The sequence below is a fragment of the Delphinapterus leucas genome, chromosome 8 (genome assembly GCF_059928025.1).
Source record: "Delphinapterus leucas isolate spDelLeu-1000000601 "Yukka" chromosome 8, BTC_Dleu_Yukka2, whole genome shotgun sequence".
NCBI classification, from domain to species: Eukaryota; Metazoa; Chordata; class Mammalia; order Artiodactyla; family Monodontidae; genus Delphinapterus; species Delphinapterus leucas.
This window is the reverse complement of record NC_143136.1, coordinates 65,012,204-65,032,602: the sequence shown is the minus strand read 5'-3', so window position 1 is coordinate 65,032,602 and position 20,399 is coordinate 65,012,204. Positions and strand designations below refer to the sequence as shown.

The 20,399-nt window shown below is 37.4% G+C and overlaps 1 protein-coding gene across 2 annotated transcripts in view; it reads left to right on the top strand.

The window, feature by feature from the left end:
• The window catches only part of XIRP2 (xin actin binding repeat containing 2), a 47,255-nt gene extending 29,278 nt beyond the window's left edge, over nt 1-17,977 (top strand). Inside the window, exons 6-7 of one of the 2 annotated variants that reach the window (XM_089916737.1) lie at nt 11,466-11,599; nt 16,124-17,977. In XM_089916737.1, coding sequence (XP_089772863.1) covers nt 11,466-11,599; nt 16,124-17,627 — 1,638 coding nt within the window. In that variant the 3' untranslated portion in view covers nt 17,628-17,977. Of the gene's footprint in view, nt 1-7; nt 9,372-11,465; nt 11,625-16,123 lie in introns of those variants that run through there. The other variant, XM_089916736.1, reaches the window with a different exon arrangement.
• Nucleotides 17,978-20,399: the final 2,422 nt, after the last annotated feature.

Below are 20,399 nucleotides of genomic sequence, written 5' to 3'. Positions count from 1 at the left end.
CTTAAAGATTGAAAATGAATATGAAGAGACTTTAAAGCCATCATCAGTTGTGGGTACCTCTTCCACTTCTTCCACTTCAACCAGCCAGAGGAAGGAAACATCAACCACAAGATACAGTGACCACAGTGCCACTTCCTCGACTCTGGCACAAGTTAATGCCACTTCTTCGGAAAAGGCAGAAGAATTTCCTCCTCCCCCACCCGACATACTTCAAACTCCAACAGATGTGACAGCATTTTCCCAGTCCCCTGAACTCCCCAGCCCTCCTAGAATACCACCAGTCCCCAAAGAATTATATTCCAAGCAAAGAAATTTGTATGAATTAAACCGTTTATATAAACACATCCATCCTGAGTTAAGAAAAAACTTAGAAAAAGATTATATCAGTGAGGTTTCTGAGATTGTTTCTCGTCAAGTGAACCTGGGGAGCTCAGTTTCAGCAGATGTGCAACAAGCCCGGTATGTTTTTGAAAATACGAATGACAGTTCTCAAAAAGGTCTGAACTCGGAAAGAGAACACTTGGAGTGGGATGAAATTCTGAAGGGGGACGTGCAGTCCATGAGATGGATCTTTGAGAATCAGCCATTAGATTCCATTAACAATGGCTCTCCAGATGAAGATAACATCTCCAAGGGCATTGCTGATCGAGAAATCATTGCTGGTGGTGATGTGAGATATACAACATGGATGTTTGAAACCCAACCCATCAATACTCTGGGGGATCATTCTTCTGTCACTGAAGAAAATGCTGAGAAAATTCCTGAGCTAGCCAGAGGAGATGTCTGCACAGCGCGGTGGATGTTTGAAACAAAGCCATTAGACTCAATGCATAAAATGCATCAAAGTCAAGAAGAATCAGTAGTAACTGCCATAAAGGACATAACCGGGGGGGATGTCAAGACTGTGAGATACATGTTTGAAACTCAACATCTGGATCAACTTAGACACCTTCACTCAGTAGATGAGGTGCACCTACTGCAGCTCAGGTCTGAGCTCAAAGAAATTAAGGGAAATGTTAAGAGAAGTATAAAATGTTTTGAAACTCAACCATTATATGTTATTAGAGATGGTTCAGGTCAAGTGCTAGAAATTAAAACCGTTCACAGAGAAGATGTTGAAAAGGGGGATGTGAGAAGAGCACGTTGGATGTTTGAAACACAGCCCTTAGACACAATTAACAAGGATATAACAGAAATTAAAGTCATCAGAGGAATATCCATGGAAGAAAATGTCAAAGGTGGGGTGAGTAGGGCAAAGTGGTTATTTGAAACCCAACCTTTGGAGGAAATCAAAGAAGAGTCAGAAGAGGTCATCATTGAAAAGGAAACAGTAATAGGTACAGATGTCTCCAGAAAGTGTTGGATGTTTGAAACACAGCCATTAGATATTCTAAAAGAAGTTCCTGATGCAGACCCTCTAAGGTCTGAAGAGATAATAGGGGGTGATGTACAAACTACTAAGCATTTATTTGAAACACTTCCAATAAAGGCTTTAAAAGATAGCCCTGATGTTGGAAAACTTCAAAAAATTACTACTTCTGAAGAAGAAAAGGGGGATGTTAGGCACCAGAAATGGATTTTTGAAACCCAACCTCTGGAAGAGATTAGAGAAGATAAAAAAGAGTACATACGAACAGTGAAACTTGAAGAGGTTGACAGAGGAGATGTAAGGAATTACACACGTATCTTTGAATCAAACAACTTAATTAAATTTGATGCATCGGATAAAATAGAGGTGGAAGGAGTCACAAGAGGTGCTGTGGAGTTAAATAAATCACTCTTTGAAACAACACCGTTGTATGCCATTCAAGATCACCTTGGAAAATATCATCAAGTAAAGACAGTCCAGCAAGAAGAAATCCTAAGAGGGGATGTAAGAAGCTGTAGGTGGCTTTTTGAAACAAGGCCCATTGACCAGTTTGATGAAAGCATTCATAAATTTCAGATAATTAGAGGAATATCTGCTCAAGAAATACAGACTGGGAACGTGAAATCTGCTAAATGGCTGTTTGAAACCCAACCTCTTGATGCGATTAAATATTTTAGTAATATGGAAGAAGTAGAAAGTAAAACTGAACAAGCTACAGATATTATTAAAGGGGATGTCAAAACCTGTAGATGGCTTTTTGAAACCCAGCCAATGGAGTCTCTTTATGAAAAAGTTTCATTAACGACTGGCAGTGAAGAAATTCATAAGGGAGATGTCAAAGCCTGTACTTGGCTCTTTGAAACTCAGTCACTTGATTCCATAAAAGATGACTCCGAAGCAACAGTCAAATTGCAAACTGTAAAACAGGAGGAAATCCATGGTGGGGATGTTCGTACAGCATGCTTTCTTTTTGAGACAGAAAATTTGGACAGCATAAAAGGAGAAGAAGGAAAGGAAATCAAGGCCGTGGAAATGGATATCCAAGCTGGGGATGTCTCCAGCCTGCGGCATAAATTTGAAAGCCAGTCCTTAGATTCTATAAGTTCCAGTTCAGAGGAAGTTTTGAAAAAGATCAAAACCCTAAAGACTGAAGATATTCAGAAAGGCAATGTTTTAAACTGCAGGTGGCTTTTTGAAAACCAACCAATTGATATGATAAAAGAAAGCCAAGAAGGTGATAAATTAGTTAAGACAGTGACAGACATACAAGGTGGAGATGTAAGAAAGGGGTGCTTTATTTTTGAGACTTTTTCTTTAGATGAGATTAAAGAAGAATCTGACTATATTAGCACCAAGAAAACAATTACTGAAGAAGCAATAAAGGGTGACGTAAAAAGCTACAGAATGCTCTTTGAAACCCAGCCACTCTATGCAATTCAAGATGGAGAAGGGTGTTATCATGAAGTGACAACAGTTAAAAAAGAAGAGGTAATTCATGGAGATGTACGAGGGACAAGGTGGCTTTTTGAAACGAAACCATTAGACTCCATTAATGAATCAGAGACTGTGTATGTTATTAAATCTGTCACACAAGAAGACATTCAGAAGGGAGATGTTAGTTCTGTCAGATACAGATTTGAAACCCAGCCACTGGATCAGATTGCAAAAGAGCCACATGATATTGTGCCCACTGTAGACTATATTCAAGGTGGGGATGTAAAGACAAGTAAACAATTCTTTGAGTCTGAAAATTTGGATAAGAAGACTTATATAAGAACAGTAAGTGTCAATGAAATACAAAAGGGCAATGTTAAAACATCTACTTGGCTATTTGAGACCCACACTCTAGATGAGCTGAGAGGAGAAGGGTCAGGATATGAAAATATCAAAACAGTCACCCAGGAAGATATGCAGAAAGGTGATGTGAAGCAGGCAGTATGGCTTTTTGAAAACCAAACTTTAGATTCTATTAAGGAAGCAGATGAAAGCATCACAAAAATCACCAAGGAAGAAATCCCTCCTTCTGATGTCAAGACAACTACATGGCTCTTTGAAACTACACCCCTTCATGAATTTACTGAAAATAGGGTAGAAAAGGTGGAAGTTATTGGCAAGAGCATTAAGGAAACCTTAGAAGAACTCTACTCTCAAAAAGTTATTGAGGCTCCTGGAATCATCATTGAAGCTGACGAAGTTGGGGATGTTCGAATGGCAAAATACAAGCTCCTGAATCAAGCCTCTCCTGAGATACAGAAAGAAGAAATCGTCAAGGTTGACCTCAGGAGTATAATGGTGAAGCTACTTTCCAAAAGAGACTGTAAGAAAAGAGAGATTTTGGTTAGTGAAGAAGAGAAGGGAAACGTTAATTTGACCAAAACTCAATTATTAAACAGATCAACAGAATTTCATGCTGAAAAAGAAGAGATAGTGAGTGGTGATGTCCAACAAGCAATAAAAAACCTGTTCTCCGAGGAAGGATCTGTAAAGAAAGGCATTTTGATTCAGGAAGATGAAAGAGGAGATGTTCACATGACTATCTATTGTCTTCTTCATGAAAATGCTGGTGACACAATTAAGCGTGAAGAAGTAATAGGGGGTGATGTAAAACGTACCGTTCATAATTTGCTATCTTCCATATCAAACAATAAAATATCTGAAAGGGCTAAAATCGATGCCTCTGAGAGGGGAAATGTTCAGTTTTTTACAACATGCATAGAAACTGGAGCTTTGGATTATCTCAGACAGCTCCAGACATGGTCAAATGAAACACTAACAGCTAGGAAACAAGAAAGAGAGGAAGATGTAATTGGTGGCGATGTAGAAGGTACAAAAGTGTTATTAAAGAAAAGGCAATCTCAGGTTGAACGTACTGTTAATGAAACTGACATCATCCCAGGAGATGTGCATAATACAGTTAAGGTTTTTCTGACAGAGCCTCAGAGTACATCTTGTAAGTTACCCAAAGAAGAAATCATAAAAGGTGATTTGAAGTCAACCCTAAATTCCCTGAGCCAGGCCATAAGTCAGAAAACAGTGGCTAAAACAGAAGAAGTTATAAAAGGTGACATGCTGGCCACACTCAAGTCACTTAAGGAATCAAGCCAAAAATGGAAAGAATCTAAACAGCCTGATGTCATCCCTGGGGATATAGAGAAAGCTACTGAATGCCTTGAAAAGACTGCAAACACAAGGATGGAAATCCTGAAAAAGGAGCTTATCCGAGATGACCTTGAAGCATCATTAAGGAACCTAAAAGAAGCACAAAGAGCTTTCAAAGAGGTAAATAATAAAAGTGTACTCAAAGAACATGTGCAATCTGTGATGGTAGGATCTGAGGAAGAGCAGAAAACCGAGAATCATCAGGTGGCTGTCCAGAGGGACAAAAAAAGCGTTCTTCAGCCAAGACCAGGACCATTTGAGCCGGCAGCCAGGTGGCAGGGGGGAACAGACATTCTTAATCAAACTATAGGCAAATCTTATCATGAGGATTTAAGAGAAGAAAGAACTGAGGTTAATCTTCCAAAAGCCCCCAAGGGCACCGTAAAGATTGTCATAGATCGTGAACAAAACAATGATGCTCTTGAGAAAAACCTTAGAAGGCTATCTAATTCACAGCACAAAGCTATTAAAAATGTGTTGGAATCAGGAGACAGAATGGGTATCTGGACTGATAACACAACAGAGCAACATCTTAGAGATGAACATGTGAGTGGACAACTGACTTCAACTGTGTCAGTTAGGGAACATCTAAAAACCAAGGAATCAGAGACAGTGAGAGAACAGAAGAAGGATGCTGTCTTTACCCAATCTATTGATAAAACAATTGGAAAGCAGCAGACTGGAACTTGTGAAGTGAGGAATGACCACCAGAAGATTGAGGCTTTACCTGACAAGAGTCCTAAAAATACCAAAAACACTAAAACATCAACAGATACACAAAGCTCTAAGCCCAGTTTAACCCAGGGTCCAGTCAACAAGATGGCTGGAGAAACATGTGAAGTTTCAGAGAACTTTCAGAAGCAGACTCTGTTAAAGCAAGAAATGCAATATTCTAATAAAGATATAAAGAAAAAGAACGTGACCCCTCAACCAGTGTGGCAGACTTTGCCTGTGGATCAAGACATGTCAAATGTAACAGAAGTGAAAGTCGCCCAAAAAAGCCACAATAAATTTAAGGCAACTGACAAAAAGCAGACTGATATTCATCTGAAAAGCCAGGACTTTCTAATGAAGACAAATACTTCCAAAGACTTAAAAATGGCAATGGAAATGTCCTTTAATCCAATCAACTGTAACCCTGAAAATAATGCAAAAGAAAGTGAGTTCCCTCTTCCACCTCCATCTCCACCTCCTCCTCTACCTTCCAGTTCATCAGCTGAAATTGAATTTCCTCTTCCTCCTCCACCTCCTTTCATGATGTTGCCTGAAAAAAATGTGTTTCTTCCCTCACTGTCCACAGAGAAGATAAAGGCTGAATTTGAGAATTTCCCAGGCCTCCCTCTTCCTCCACCACCAGAAGATGAGAAGTTTGAAAGAGAATGTCTAGCAATGTTTCCACCACCTCCCCCTCCGCCAGCTCCATCTCTAAAACCAGCCCATCTCCCTTCCTCTTCTGTTCAAGAAAAGCACAGTGGAGCATTCATACAATATTCCCAAGAAGAAGCCTCAAGCTCTCAGGCTAAAATCATAACAGGAAAATCTGGAGGACGTTTGCCACCTCCCACACTCCCCAAACCCAAATTTCCCAAGCAGATAGCAGATAAGAAGAATCATAGTTCCCCAAAAGTTGAATTGGAAAATTCACCACCAGATATGGAATGTAAGATTACTCCCTCAAAGGATCAGAAAAGAGTAATAATGGCAAGTAGCAGTGAACACATAGAGACAAAGCAGAACGTATCTAGAAAAAGTCTTGATAAAAGAAAACAATTATCTATGGACTCTACAAGGTCTCTCTCACAGACAGTTCCAGAAACTTCACCACCCAAGGAAAAACTGATAGCACCTCTCGTAAAATCTCATTCATTTCCAGCAGGTTCAGGACAGCAAAGTCCAAAACCTTATATGAGAAAATTTAAGACGCCTTTAATGATAGCTGAAGAAAAATACAGACAACAAAGAGAAGAACTTGAAAAACAGAAAAAACAGGAGAGTTCTTGCTACAACCTAGTCAAAACAGAAAGCCAAAATCAAAACGTATCAGAGTTGAAAAAGGAAGTGCTGTTACAAAACACAAAGGAGGAGGTCCCCCTAGCTGGAATGGATTCAGGGGTCACTGTGGCCCAAACCAACCCAGTCTCTCGAAGTCTTTCTCAAGTACTAGGAGTGTGTACCGATAACCAGCTTTCCACAACACCAGCAGTGACATTCACTGCCAAGAGGCTCCAACATGTTCCAACAGCCTCAGAAGACAAAGATACCGTGAAAAAGGAAGTTTTGCAGAGCTCAAGGGACATGATCCAATCTAAATCAGCTCGTGAAATTAAACAGAGTCACCAAGAATGTAGGACACAGCAAACACAACAGAAGAAGTATCTGGAGCAGTTGCACTTGCCCCAAAGCAAACCAGTTTCCCCCAGTTTCAAAGTTAAAGCCATCAAGCTTCCAACTCTAGACCGTAAGTTAAATGAAACAAACCACAGCTCTGAAAGCCATGAAAGGCAAGCTGAAGTTGATGTTCAATCTGTTACCAAACAACAGTACCAGGAAACCGAGAAAACAGAAGCAAGGACTGAATGTAGCAATCAGCAATTGGTGGCTGAAAAATATTATCAGTTACCGACGAAGGAGAAGACAGTAACAGTAAAACTGCCTACAGAATCCACAGAGAAAAGCCACGAAAGTAAGCTCAATATATTTCATGAGAAGCGAAAAGAATTTAGAGAATCTGAGAGTGGGAACCTTCCAGGAAGTGAAGAAACAATTCAGGGACCACCGATGATTGGTCCGAAGAAAGAAAAACTAGTAGTTGAAAGAAAACAAGAACATTTGAATAAATCAGCCCAGAAGGTAGTCAAACAAAAGGTTACTGATGCACATCTTGATTCACAGACTCAGAATTTTCAGCAAACATGTATACAGACTTCTGAAGGTCAAGGTGAACATAAAAAGTTGCCCCAGCCATGTAATAATCTGCAGGAAGAAAAATGTCTTGGCATCAAGGGCATACAACAGAAACAAGTCTTTTCTAACACTAAAGATTCAAAGCAAGAGATTACACAGGACAAATCTTTATTTTCCTCTGTGAGAGAATCCCAGCAGGATGATGGAAAATGTGCTGTAAATATATTGGAATTCTTGAGAAAACGTGAAGAACTACAACAGATTTTGTCTAGGGTAAAAGAGTTTGAAGCAGAGCCAGATAAAAATGGCATTAAAACATTTCAGATGCTCTTAAATATTATTCCAGTATGGCTATTAAGTGAAGAAAAAAGAGAATATGGAGTTCGCATTGCTATGGAGAATAACATAGAAAAAATCAAAGAAGAAATAATGCACATTAAAACTCAGGCAGAGGATATGCTTGTGTCCTGTGAAAATATAATTCAAACAGCCATGATATCCTCTAAAGCAGGAAAGCAGAGAAATAAAGCTACTAGTGTTAATGAAACATTATCTAAAGTGTCTAATGCTGATGTCAGCTATAATAAAAACACTGAGCAGAAAGAAAATACAATTGTAGAAAAAACAGAGCACCACCAAGTAGCAACTCATCAAGAAGCAACTGCTCAGCATCATGTGAAAACCCATCAGGAAATTAAACTAGTTGATGCCAAGGCTTCTCCTCCCTCTTTAAAAACACGCCCGCCATCACCAACTTTCATAACAATCGAGTCTACTGCACGGCAAACAGAAACCTCTGCTAAGAATAAGCTTTCCCAGTCCCCTGAAAAGGACAGTTTTGCTGAACCATCACCAAGACCTGTGTCACAACCACCTAGAATTCTCAGAGCAAATACCTCCCCGTCTCCACCCAAGAGTCACTCTGAACAGCTTGTCAAACTCAAAGACACCACTGCGAAGTTATCCAGGGGGACCATCCCAGGTTCATCCATAACCCCGGTTCCCATTGTAGAGAAGAGGACTGAGATCATCACATCTCCTGCAACACTTCGTCGTCAAATTAAGATAGAGGCTCGTGGTAGGGACTCTCCACCTACAATCACAATACCTATAACTGTAAATCACGCTGATAGTGGTTCCTTCAGAGAATCCATGGAAGCTCAAGAGGAAGAAAGGAAAGTAGGGAAAAGGGCGACTTACGTTCACAAAGATGGAGTAAATTCCACTAAGCGCAGAGTGCCAGATACTGTGAGTTTTGACGCAGTCGAAATCATCCGCCAAGTCGAAAAACCTCACCTATCAGAGCACGTGCAGAGGTATGAAGCTGCCAACCGGACTGCTCAAATGGCTGAAAATGTCATGAATGACCATGAAAATGAAATAAACGGATGGTTCAGGGGATTTGAGGATGGCCTAGGTTTTGACGCAAAGTCAAATAGAAGAGTTTATGCAAATGGAGAAGCAAACCATAATATAAAACAAGAAAGTCGTACATTTTCTAAGGAGGAATTTGGATTATCATCTTTAGAAAGCGCTAGCTTTACCGGCTTTTCTCACAGTCATCCCAGAGAGCTGCAAGAAACGATGCCTGTTAAGCCGCCCAGCATCTGCTCTGAAACAAGATCTCTAAGTGAACTTTTCTCAGGTGTGGATGCATTTGAGAGTCAAGCTGTTGGGTCGAAGACGATGGTCTCTTCATCACAAGGCTCAGAAGCTGGCAGATCCGGCTTTGACTTCAAGCACGCCCCACCAACCTATGAGGATGTCATCGCTGGCCATATTTTAGATGTTTCTGATTCACCTACAGAACTCAGGAGGAATTTTCAACAGACGTGGCAGGAGAGTGAAAGAGTTTTTAAAAACCTGGGCTACGCAACCTCAGATGCTTCTGCAACTGAGATGAAAACCACCTTCCAAGAGGAATCTGCATTTATGAGTGGTAAATGAGCTTGCAAAGAGTGAAGTAAGATTAACCCATTTAAAGGCACCTGTTCCATAACTAAGACGATTTGCAGATAAAAGAGTACCTGGAAAGTACTAAACAACATAACCTAAAACTAACAGCTTTCCCTGGTTGTTGATATCCTTCCCTTTACAGTGCTTGCTTTTACTACTTCCTCTTTACAAAGGAATTTAATATGATTCACCAGCACTGTGTGAGAGTAACAAATACTACTATATAGATTATTGAGACCTGTGTTTGTCAACGTAAATAAGGCTTTGGATAAAGCAGCAGGTATAATAATAATTGTTATTGTGATAGTATTAACTATTATATGGAACTATATATTTATTAATCATTGTATACCATTAGCACATTATGAATATGTCTTATGAAAAGTTATTATTTCAACCACTTGTTACAGACAATATTAAATAATATTCCTTGACCTACTATTGACAGATTTTTAACTGTCAGACGTAAGTGGTGTTTGAGCTTGAATTCAACACAGCCTGTTAATAATCCAAGAAACAGTTTACACTCTTCATATGTGTTTTAAGGATTTTTATTGATTGGGATCTCTGACAAAAGTGTAGGTATGGAATTAGACCTTTTGTATATAAATTATTGTTACTGAGTTGGATGGAATTAGCTTTCTCTACTGCCACTGTTTTTTTTCTATAAATGATTTTTTCACCTTTTTTAAACCCCAAATTATAGCTCAATTGGCCTCATTCACAGATGAACATGGACAATAATTTTAAAATATGATTATATTTGGAAGGAGGGAGATTTAAAACATATGAAGTTAGTGCAAATTTTTTAACGTCAGAGAACAGCTCATTTCTTTATATTTCCCTGCTTTTTACAATTAATGAGGCTTCACAATAAAAAGACTTGTCATAATTAATGTAGTGCATTCTTTTGGACAGATTGAAATAGCAAGTTTAAAAATAAAAACTGCTGAAACTAATAATTCTGCCTCTATCATATCTGCAACATATGTGTCTAGTTTATCAGGTTAATATGATTTCTTAATGTACTTGCTTCTGGCATAATTAAGCAAAGCTGTCTAATTAATTTCAAATGCTCAGTTTCTAAGATAACTACAAACAAAAAACACAAGGAAAATGGTATTAAATATAGAAGTGTGTCTCCTAGTAGAACAAAATCAACAAAGGGGATTTCTCAGTAGCCAAAATTGAGCATCAAAGCATTAAAGTGTGTGTATTCTTTTAATATAAAGAACATTGAGCATATATGCTCTTGTATATAACTACTATGAAAGCTTACTTATTCTCACGGGATTGTTGTGAAGATCAAAACAATACTCCGGTGAAAGTTCTGTGTCAGTTTTGAACCATTATACAAACACTGGTTAGTAATATAACTACTATTATTCATAGGAGCTGGCATTCACATGCGAGCAGCAGCATGTGACTGTAGGTACAGGGAGGAAAATCATAAGAGGCAGATATAAGAATCCCCAGAGGCATAAAATCTTAAGCCGTTTAGATTGAGGACAAATGGCCCTGAACATTTCAGTGTATTTAGGGGGCTCATCTTAAAGTTAAGAACTGGTGTTAGAGAGTCAACACTAAGCCATCAAGAAAATATCTAAACAAACACAGGATCAGCTGAAAAAGATATGTATATATTTTGGGAAAATCTCTTCAGAATGCTTTAAAAACAAACACTTTGGACCAAGTTAGGTGTAAACCTTTATATATATGGAATGCCGAGTTATTTAGAATGATAAGTGCTCTCAGGGCTCCTCATGGCTGAGTTCCCTATATATTTTCTTTTTAATGTATTAAAGTTAATGAACACGTTATACTCATGTATTATTTCCTTAAATAATAAAATCCACTTTTACGATGTATAAATAATAGAGACTCCAGAATAAGGTTGATTGTACCAAGACCTTAAACCTGATGGTGGGATGCCCTGCATCCAGAGGAGCCAGGGCAGTAGTGTTAGCGCTTTCTACTCTAACTGCATGGCCAGTTCATATGCTGTTGCTGTTTGTTTTGTTTTAACAATGTGACTGAAGACAATATTACATAAGCTTTTATAAATTTTTATTTTTAGAAACTGCAACTCCAAGACAAGGAAATATGTATACTTTGTCAGAAGACGGTTTATCCAATGGAGTGCCTAGTAGCAGACAGGCAGAGTTTTCATAAATCCTGTTTCCGCTGCCACCATTGCAACAGTAAACTGAGGTAAAATGTTTTGTGATCTGGGGCACAAATATTTGAAGAGTCTGCAGTATACTTATAACATCATGTCTCTAGAAAGATGTCAACTTTTCCAGATCCTGTTGCCATCAGTTAAAACAGCACCAAACAGGAATGTGGTCGTGTTCTGTTATGTGTTGCTCAGGATGGCTGTGACCTTTTTCCTTTTGACATTTTGCTTTCTTAAATCCAGAAGTGTCCCTTTTGTCCCAGCATGGAGATCACATAAATAAGAAAAATCAAGTGTTACTCTCACCACCACCAACCTGCCCCAGTGGCATGCTCCATAGTGCAGGGGGAATGATCTTTCTAAAATGCAAATCTGAGAGCCCTTCTCAGTTTAAAACATATAATGGCTTCCTCTCTCCCCAAAATTAACATCTAAATATGAATTAAAAGGCACGTCAAGATCTTGTCCCTTCTCATCTCCCAACACCCCTTCCTCCTGTTGCATGTTACTTTTCATGAATTTCTTTCAGTTCCTCAAAATCATTATTATTCTGTCTCACATCTAGTTGGTTCCAAATGTTATTGCTGCTCCTTGGAGGAGTTTTCCCATGCCTCTCTCCCAGCTCTCCACCCGGCTAATAACCACTCATTCTTCAGATCTCAACTGAGACTTTATGTCTTTGACGAAACCTGCTTTAACTCCCCTATGTGGATCACAGCATCCCCTTTGCTTGCCCCGTTCTTAACACAATCTAATGTAGTTGTCACTGGCTGTAGGAAATGTATTAATGTTTGTCTTGCCAACACCTGGTAAATGCAGATATACAATAAGGACTCAAAAATATTTATTCAATGACTGCTATTTTTAAAAATCATTATATAAAACCCCACAAATACAAAAAAAACAAACAAAGCAAGTATGTGGCTCACTAAATTATTATAAAGTGAACATATTGTAACCACTGTCAAGGTCAAGAAATACGACATTGCTAGTCATTCCAGAAGCTCCTTCCTCCCTGGGCCCCACCCAAACACAACCTATCTCTTGCGTGTGAGTAAATGGTATCCTTTGTAGTAATTGTTTCCTTGCATTTTTATAGTTTTATTTATCCAAATGTGCTTTCTGAGATTCTATACTCTAGTTTTGTCTGTTTTTAAAACTCTGATATGTCTTTCACGTCTTTTTAATCTATAGACTTTCCATCCATTCCTTTCATTTCTTACAATCTATTTGTGAAGGACCCAGGATATTTGACCGGTAGAGTTTTCCACAGTCTGGAATTGCTGATTGCACACTCACAGTGCAGTTCACATGCTCCTTTATCCTTTGTATTTTCAACCGACTGTCAGCTGAATCTAGGTTCTAGTTTAAACTAAGATTAGATTCCTTTTGAAAGAACATAGGGAGTCTGCTTTTCTCATTTTGTGATCATAGCAGGTATTGAAGCTTAATACCTATATCCATTAATTGATGTTTGCAAAATGCTGATACTCTAATTTTGTTCTTCCTTTTTCATGATGAGAATACTTTTATGGAAGATGCTTCCCCTCATTTGCTATTGGGTTACACAGGGGTATAACTGATAAAGGAAAGGCAGAATAAGTACATAATTCTTTCCCTTTATTTACCAGTTTTGTCAATGTATCAGTTATTTATTTAACAATTTAATGTAATGGTTTCTTACCACCTAGAGATAACCACTTTTAAAATATTTTAATGTCTTTATAAACTCACAGAGTTACACATATTTGACTGGTTTCAATCAGATGCAATTATCATCATTACTGAAACTCCAGTTATTCTATCCCTGGCCAGTGGAAGCCACTTCAAGTTGTCTCCTGAGTCCTTTTGACAGGACCTTAGTAATCTGTGATAACTTCCTCATTATCTGATAGGACTAGATGTCCCATGTTCCTCTTGTGCATTTACTGTTCCATTTACTGGAACCAGTTATTTCTCCAAGCCTTGATTTCCTTTAGTGAGAAATGATATTTCAAGACTACAATCTTGATGCTCTTTCTACTGGGTTGATCACTATTTCTAAGCTTTTTTAGTGTTAAGAGCTAGTAAATATTTATATATAAAGAAAAAATATATCATGAATTCATAGTGATATTTCCAAATTGAATTCAAAATTGCATTCCTTTTGCTTAGCCTCTTCTCTATTACATCTGGACCTCCTTTCTTCCACTTCAGGGCTTCCGGTTCTCAAAGGAAAAGGAGATAACAGAATTAGACTCTCCCATATTCATTTGGACAACAAGTTTTGGAATCACAAAATTACCAGCACCACTGATTTGATTATCAAAGCATTAAAAAACTGCATTTGCCCCTCTGATCACCCACACCCCATTTTTTAAAATTGTCGTACTATGTCTTTGGTGTCATAGCATGTAGCCAATGCATGTCATATTATCTCCCTCTTTGCCCTCGTTTCATCTCAGTTTATAGATAACAATTTATTTAATGCTTGTCAACTGTCCTTATGTTGACATTTCCATAGTCATTCTGGTTGTTCAAGCTTATTTTCAAGTAGAGTCCTCTGAAAAGGCTCATAGAAACTTTATTCCTTGAGTTCTTACATATTGATAACAATTTGTGATCATTACAATGGAAGGTAAGTTTTGCTGAAAGTAAAATTTTTGGCTTACATTTTCTTTCATTGAGTATCTTATAGGCATTATTTCTTTTTTATCTGGCATGAAGTGTTGGAAAGGTCTGATAATAATCTAATTTTCTTGCCCTTATAAGTAATACGGTCTTTTCTTTTTAGATACACAAAGGATTTTTTCTTAAACCTAGTCATTTTATTAGAATACTTCGTGGTATTGGTCATTCTGGATCAATAGTGTCAGTTATTTAGTGTGCTCTTTCAATATGTAGTTTCATACTTTTTTATATTGGGAAAGTTTCCTTAAATTATAGCTTTTTAATATTTAACTTGTTTCATTATTTTCTTCTTCAGGAGCTCCTATTATCTCTCAAATCCTTATCTCTTTTTTCATTTATGATTATAAATTTTCAGCTTTTGATTTTCCTATTTTTCTTAAGATGCTTTCTATGGATTTGCTCTTGTATGTCTTTTAATTTAGTTTTAATTGCTGACATACTTGATTTTTTTCCTTTTACTTCTGTGTTCTTCCTGATATCTGATACCTTGTTTCTGACTTTTTCTAATTACAATTCATGCTGTTCTTTCAGGTCTTTTATCATTTTCTTAATGTCTTTTAGCTCATTTTGAAATATTAGGTTAAATTTTTGATGTTTTGAGAACACATTTTTCTAGCATGTTTTCATTGTCTGCAATGATATTATAACGCTCTTTATTCTTTCATTTCTTATAATAACTTCATATACTATTTGGCCTTGATACTTTCCTGTTGCTCATTTTTATATGGAATTATTTTATACAAATCTTGGAAGGAAGCAAAATTCAGGATGGTTTTCCCACCTTCACAGAACTGCCTCTCCTGGTTTTCCTATACTGTTCAAAAAAGTATGGTGGCTTGACTTCTTGGATTTCCTGCCTTGGATCCTCTCCCCCATGTTGATTGGGACCTTCTTTTTATTTCTGTCATCATTATCCAACTCAATTTTGATTCCACTCCCCTAATTGTTTTTCTCGGGGTAGAGTCTTGTTCTAAGAGGGGATCTCAGTGGGTCAGTTTTGAGTTTGATTTTGCTAGCCTCTTCAGTCTTTCCTACCACAGGGCCTTTGCACTCACTGGCTATTGAAACGGGCAAAACCCCTCCCAATTTCAGCTGCTGCTCTCTGATTGGCATGTGACACTTTCCAGGAAATATTGATTGCCTATTTTGTGGTCTCATATTGTCAGGTCCATTAGACACCTTCATTTCTCCCTCTACTGTCACCCATACAGATGTAACTATTATTCTAGTCTTGTAGCTGTTGTTGGTTTGTCCTTGCCTCCTTGTATTTTGGGGTTGGTGAGGATACCTTGTCACTTAGTTTTGTTGTAATTTTATCCATGGGTTTTAAGTTTTGCTTTCTGTTTTTATGTGGAGGTTCAGAAATATTCAAAAAATGCTGCTGCTGCCTTTGACTAAATTTGATTTTAATTTTAACAGGCATTCTATTTGTTAATCTCTCCAAAGAGACAAGATAAAAAATTGCATAGGCAAGCTTTCCAATTCATTCAAAATCCAGTTAACAAGGAAGCACAAATAGTTGATTTTTGCATGTATGCTATTCAGGATTTATTGAAAACTGAAACCCCTCACACAATTCACTGAGTTAGCAAAGACTTAGTCCTATCATTTTACACCATCTATAACTACATATGCATTACACTATAATACCTATTATACCAATACCTGACATACAGCATGAAATTCTAAATACTCCGAGACAAGTATCATGTAGGGCATTAGTGATGACTGTTATCTAACAGGAATGTTCAATTAATAAGCACATTCCTATTGCCAGTAAGTTAATTGTGCTGAATCTCTGACTCATTCTTGAAATAATCAATTCCCTAATTCCTTATGAATTTGCAGTGTATATTTAGAATGTTAAAATTTTTTTTTCTTTTTGGCAGTTTGGGAAATTATGCATCGCTTCATGGACAAATATATTGTAAACCTCACTTTAAACAACTTTTCAAATCTAAAGGAAATTATGATGAAGGTTTTGGACACAAACAGCATAAAGATCGATGGAATTGCAAAAATCAAAGCAGCTCAGTTGACTTTACTCCCAATGAAGAACCAAATATGTGTAAAAACAATGCGGAAAATACCCCCATGCTTGGAGAGCTTAATAAACATTTAGATGCTGGTAACAGTGAAGGGCAAAGGGATGACTTGAGAAAATGTGGGGAGAGGGGAAAATTAAAAATCATTTGGCCCCCTTCCAGGGAGATGCCTAAGAAAACCTTCCCCCTTGAGGAGGAGCTCAAAATGAGTAAACCTAAATGGCCACCGGAAATGACAACCTCTACATCTGCTGAATTTAAAAGTGAGTCACAGATAGAACACATGAAAACTGTGGAAAATAAAGGACAAGAACAAGATAACATTTCTTTCCTGCAACCATGTCTGCAGCCCATCCACATGTGTCAGAAAGTGGATTATACAGGAATCAAAGAAATGGAAATGTATGAAGCAAGAAAAGATGAGAAGGAAGGAAATAAGAATGTGCAAGATAAGCTGAATGAGCCCAAAGATACAAAGAATAAGAGGAAAAGTGAAATGGATCTTCATGACAACAGTAATGTGGTTGTGCAGAGTGCTGAGAAGGAGAAAAATGAAAAACCTAATGAACCTGATGGTACAGAAGTTTTACAGGTTACTAACACTGATGATGAGGTGGTGCCAGAAAATCGTAAAGAGAATTTGAATAAGAATAATAATAACAATTATGTAGCAGCGTCATATCTGAATAATTGCAGGCAGAAGACATCTATTTTAGAATTTCCTAATCTATTGCCACTGTCAAGTGAAGCGCACTACACTGCAAATGAATATCAAACTGAAAACTTAGAAAATGCTTCTAGAATCTCAGAGTTACTTGGTGTATTTGAATCTGAAAAGACTTACTCGGGGAATGTACTGGCTATGGCTCTTGATAAACAGACTGACAGAGCTACTGCTGGCAGTCCTATGCAGTCTGTCCCCAAGTCAGGCCTCAATGACAGGATCATAGTAAAGGGGAAAAGGTCAGTGCCCTCTTCTGATACAAATATCTTAAATATCAAAGGAAACCACTCAAATAACAAAAACCTACAGTTCTTCTTTTCTAACACTGTGAAAATTGCTGCTTTTTCCACGAAGAATGAGAACATTTTTAAGAGTAATTTAATAGATTCTGTAGATCAAATTAAAAATATGCCATGTTTATATCTAAGAGAATTGGAGAAGGACATCAGACATTGGCATGGTGAAACAATAGGAGCAGCACGTATTAATGGAAACACAAGTTTTGATGCTTCAAGCAGTGAATTTACAGCTGAGCCTCCATTTCCCACGGTGGAGGTCCAGTTTGAACAACTCACGGTGGAAGAGCAAATTAAAAGGAACAGGTGCTACAGTGACACTGAGTGAAACATCTCTGGCCACTTGCAGTCTGCACTCAGGCATCGATAAATATCAATGCCCTGAAATAGGACTTTGGGGATTCTGATAACCTTTTGTTGAACTTGTAAACGTTCAGAAATCTCATGTTTATCACAATGGAATATTCCTTGTATTACACTATACGTTGTTTTTCATAATTGGTTTGAATCTGAATGGAACGAAGAGATGAAACAACATGGCTCTGTTTTCCTGTCAAACGGCGCTTAAGTATATTGCTCTGTTTTTCAACATGCCAGATAACATCACTGGTGACATTCTGTACTGCTGACATTTATCACTGTTCTTAAACTTCCTCTATAATTTCTGCTGAAATAAAATTAAACCACCTGGGGTGCAAACCAAAACACTTGTGTTTCTTTTTTCCATACATATTGTCATTCTAAGTATGTATGTTTTCCATGATTTAGGAAGTATTTGTCTTGGGCCAAATATTTAATACACACACACACACACACACACACACACACACACACACACTCCTGGAAAAATTAAATACTAAACCAAAGCCGCAGTATTGTTAGAAAATATAAAATATTCTTTCTCCCTTTTGCTCTTTCTGTAAAGATACAAATGGTACTGTGGTTCTTTAATTAATTACCTACATTAAACTATCATGGAACATGTCTATAAACATGTAATGAAAAATATCAGTTTTCTTCAAATTAATGTGGAGTCCATACTCAGAAATCAAATGAACTGGAAAGGTTTTAGAAGTTACTTAAATGAATTATGCCAATTGCATTTTTAATTGCTTACTATATGCAATTGATAAACATACAAGCGATATCACTACATTTTGTCAGATTTTTTTCTTATCCTAATTAATGGATATTAATTTTTTCTGTTAGGAAAACAGAAGATTTGGCTTCTGAATTTTCTGCTGAATTTGCCTTTCCTCAAATACATTTGATGATTCTAAGAAGAAAACTAACATGAATATAAGTGAGCTGCTTCCTGGTGATATAGAATGTACGTATATGAAACAGGCCTTATCCCATATTTTCCTACATAAGCACAGACCATTGCCTGTCCAAACCAAAATGCAGTGTTGAAAACTCGCTCTTTTTAGAAATTATAACGATTCTCTCTTGTTAGTATGTTCTCAACAGATACCTGAGACATTATTAGTTTGCTAGGGCTGCCATACAAAGTACCACATAGTGGATGGCTTAAACAAGAGAAATTTACTCTCACAGTTCTAGAGGTTGGATGTTCAAGACCAAGGTGTCAGCAGGATTGGTTTCTCCTAAGGCGTCTCTCCTTGACTTACAGACGGCTGCCCTCTCACTCTGTCCTCATATGGCCTCTCCTCTGTGCAGGTGCACTGCTGATGTCTCTTCCTCTTCCTGTAAAGACACTAGTCCTATTGGGTTAGGGCCCCTCTCTGAGGACCTCATTTAACCTTAATTACCTCTATAACAGCCCTACCTCTAAATACAGTCACATTGGGGGATAGGGCTTCAACATATACCTTTTGTGGGGACATTTTTACTCAATTTAATTGAATACTGTGAGAGTCGGCCAAGAAAATAGTAAGCTGTGGGGCTACAGTAGCAAAATTATTGTTTAAATTGAATTAGTGCACTTTTGCACTGCTCTTCATATATTCTTAAAGACACAGCATTATACCTACAATCATATATGCTGAAATTACACAAATGTTTCCATAGAGAAAAAATAATTTATGAATGATCGTGACATAGTATCTTAAGATATAGTTTCTTAATGTCAGCTGTGCTTTTACAAAAGTGCCTTTCTTTATAAAAATTCTACCTTGGGACTCTGCCCACTTAATCTTTGTAGCCCAGTCCACTGTTCAGTTATGTTAAAACTTGGGATTAAAATAAGCTAAGGTACATATCAGGGAAAACAATAGAAAAATATGAATTGTTCTTCTGTTTACCCTTCATTCAATCAACAACATATTGTTTTAAAATCTTCCTTATCAGAAATATCTTAATTATTGACTTCATCACCTTCCTTAGATGACATGTAAGACTTTTTAAAAATTCAGATATACGTAGAAGTCCAAATATTGTTTTATTTAGCAATGAGTATTGTTTCACTCTATGACAAAATCTTTCAGCTAAATAAATAGCAAGCTTTAGGAACTAAAGTACAGATAAACACAAAAATCCAAAATACAGCAAGTTTTCTTATTGTTGCAGACAGGGTATCAGTTTGCTGGGGTTGCCATAGCTAAGTACTACAGACTGAGGAGCTTAAACAGCCAGAAATTTATTTTCCCAGAATTCTGGAGGCTGAAGTCCAAGATCAAGTTGGCAAGTTGGTTTCTTCCGATGCCTCTCTACTTGGCTTACAAATGGTCATCTTCTTTCTGTCATGGTCTTTCTTTTGTATGGGTCTGTGTCCAGATTTCTTCCTCTTATAATGACACCAGTTATATTGGATTAGGGCCTACCTTAATGACCTCATTTTACATTAATTATCACTTCAAAGACCCAACCTCCAAATGTAGTCACTTTTCCAGATACTGGGGGTTAGGACTTCAACATATTAATTTTAGGGGGACACAGTTCAGTCCATAACAGCAGTAATCCCCTTTCACCTTGAGTCTTTTTAAAATACATCTATTAATATTATGAAACAACTTCCCCAATAATTTTTCACTTGGGATTTATATCACAGAACTATGTCATGTATAGATTTATGCTATAAAAATTAATATTTCCAGGAAAATAATTCTCTTTCAAAGGAATCAATATGGGCTCATGATAG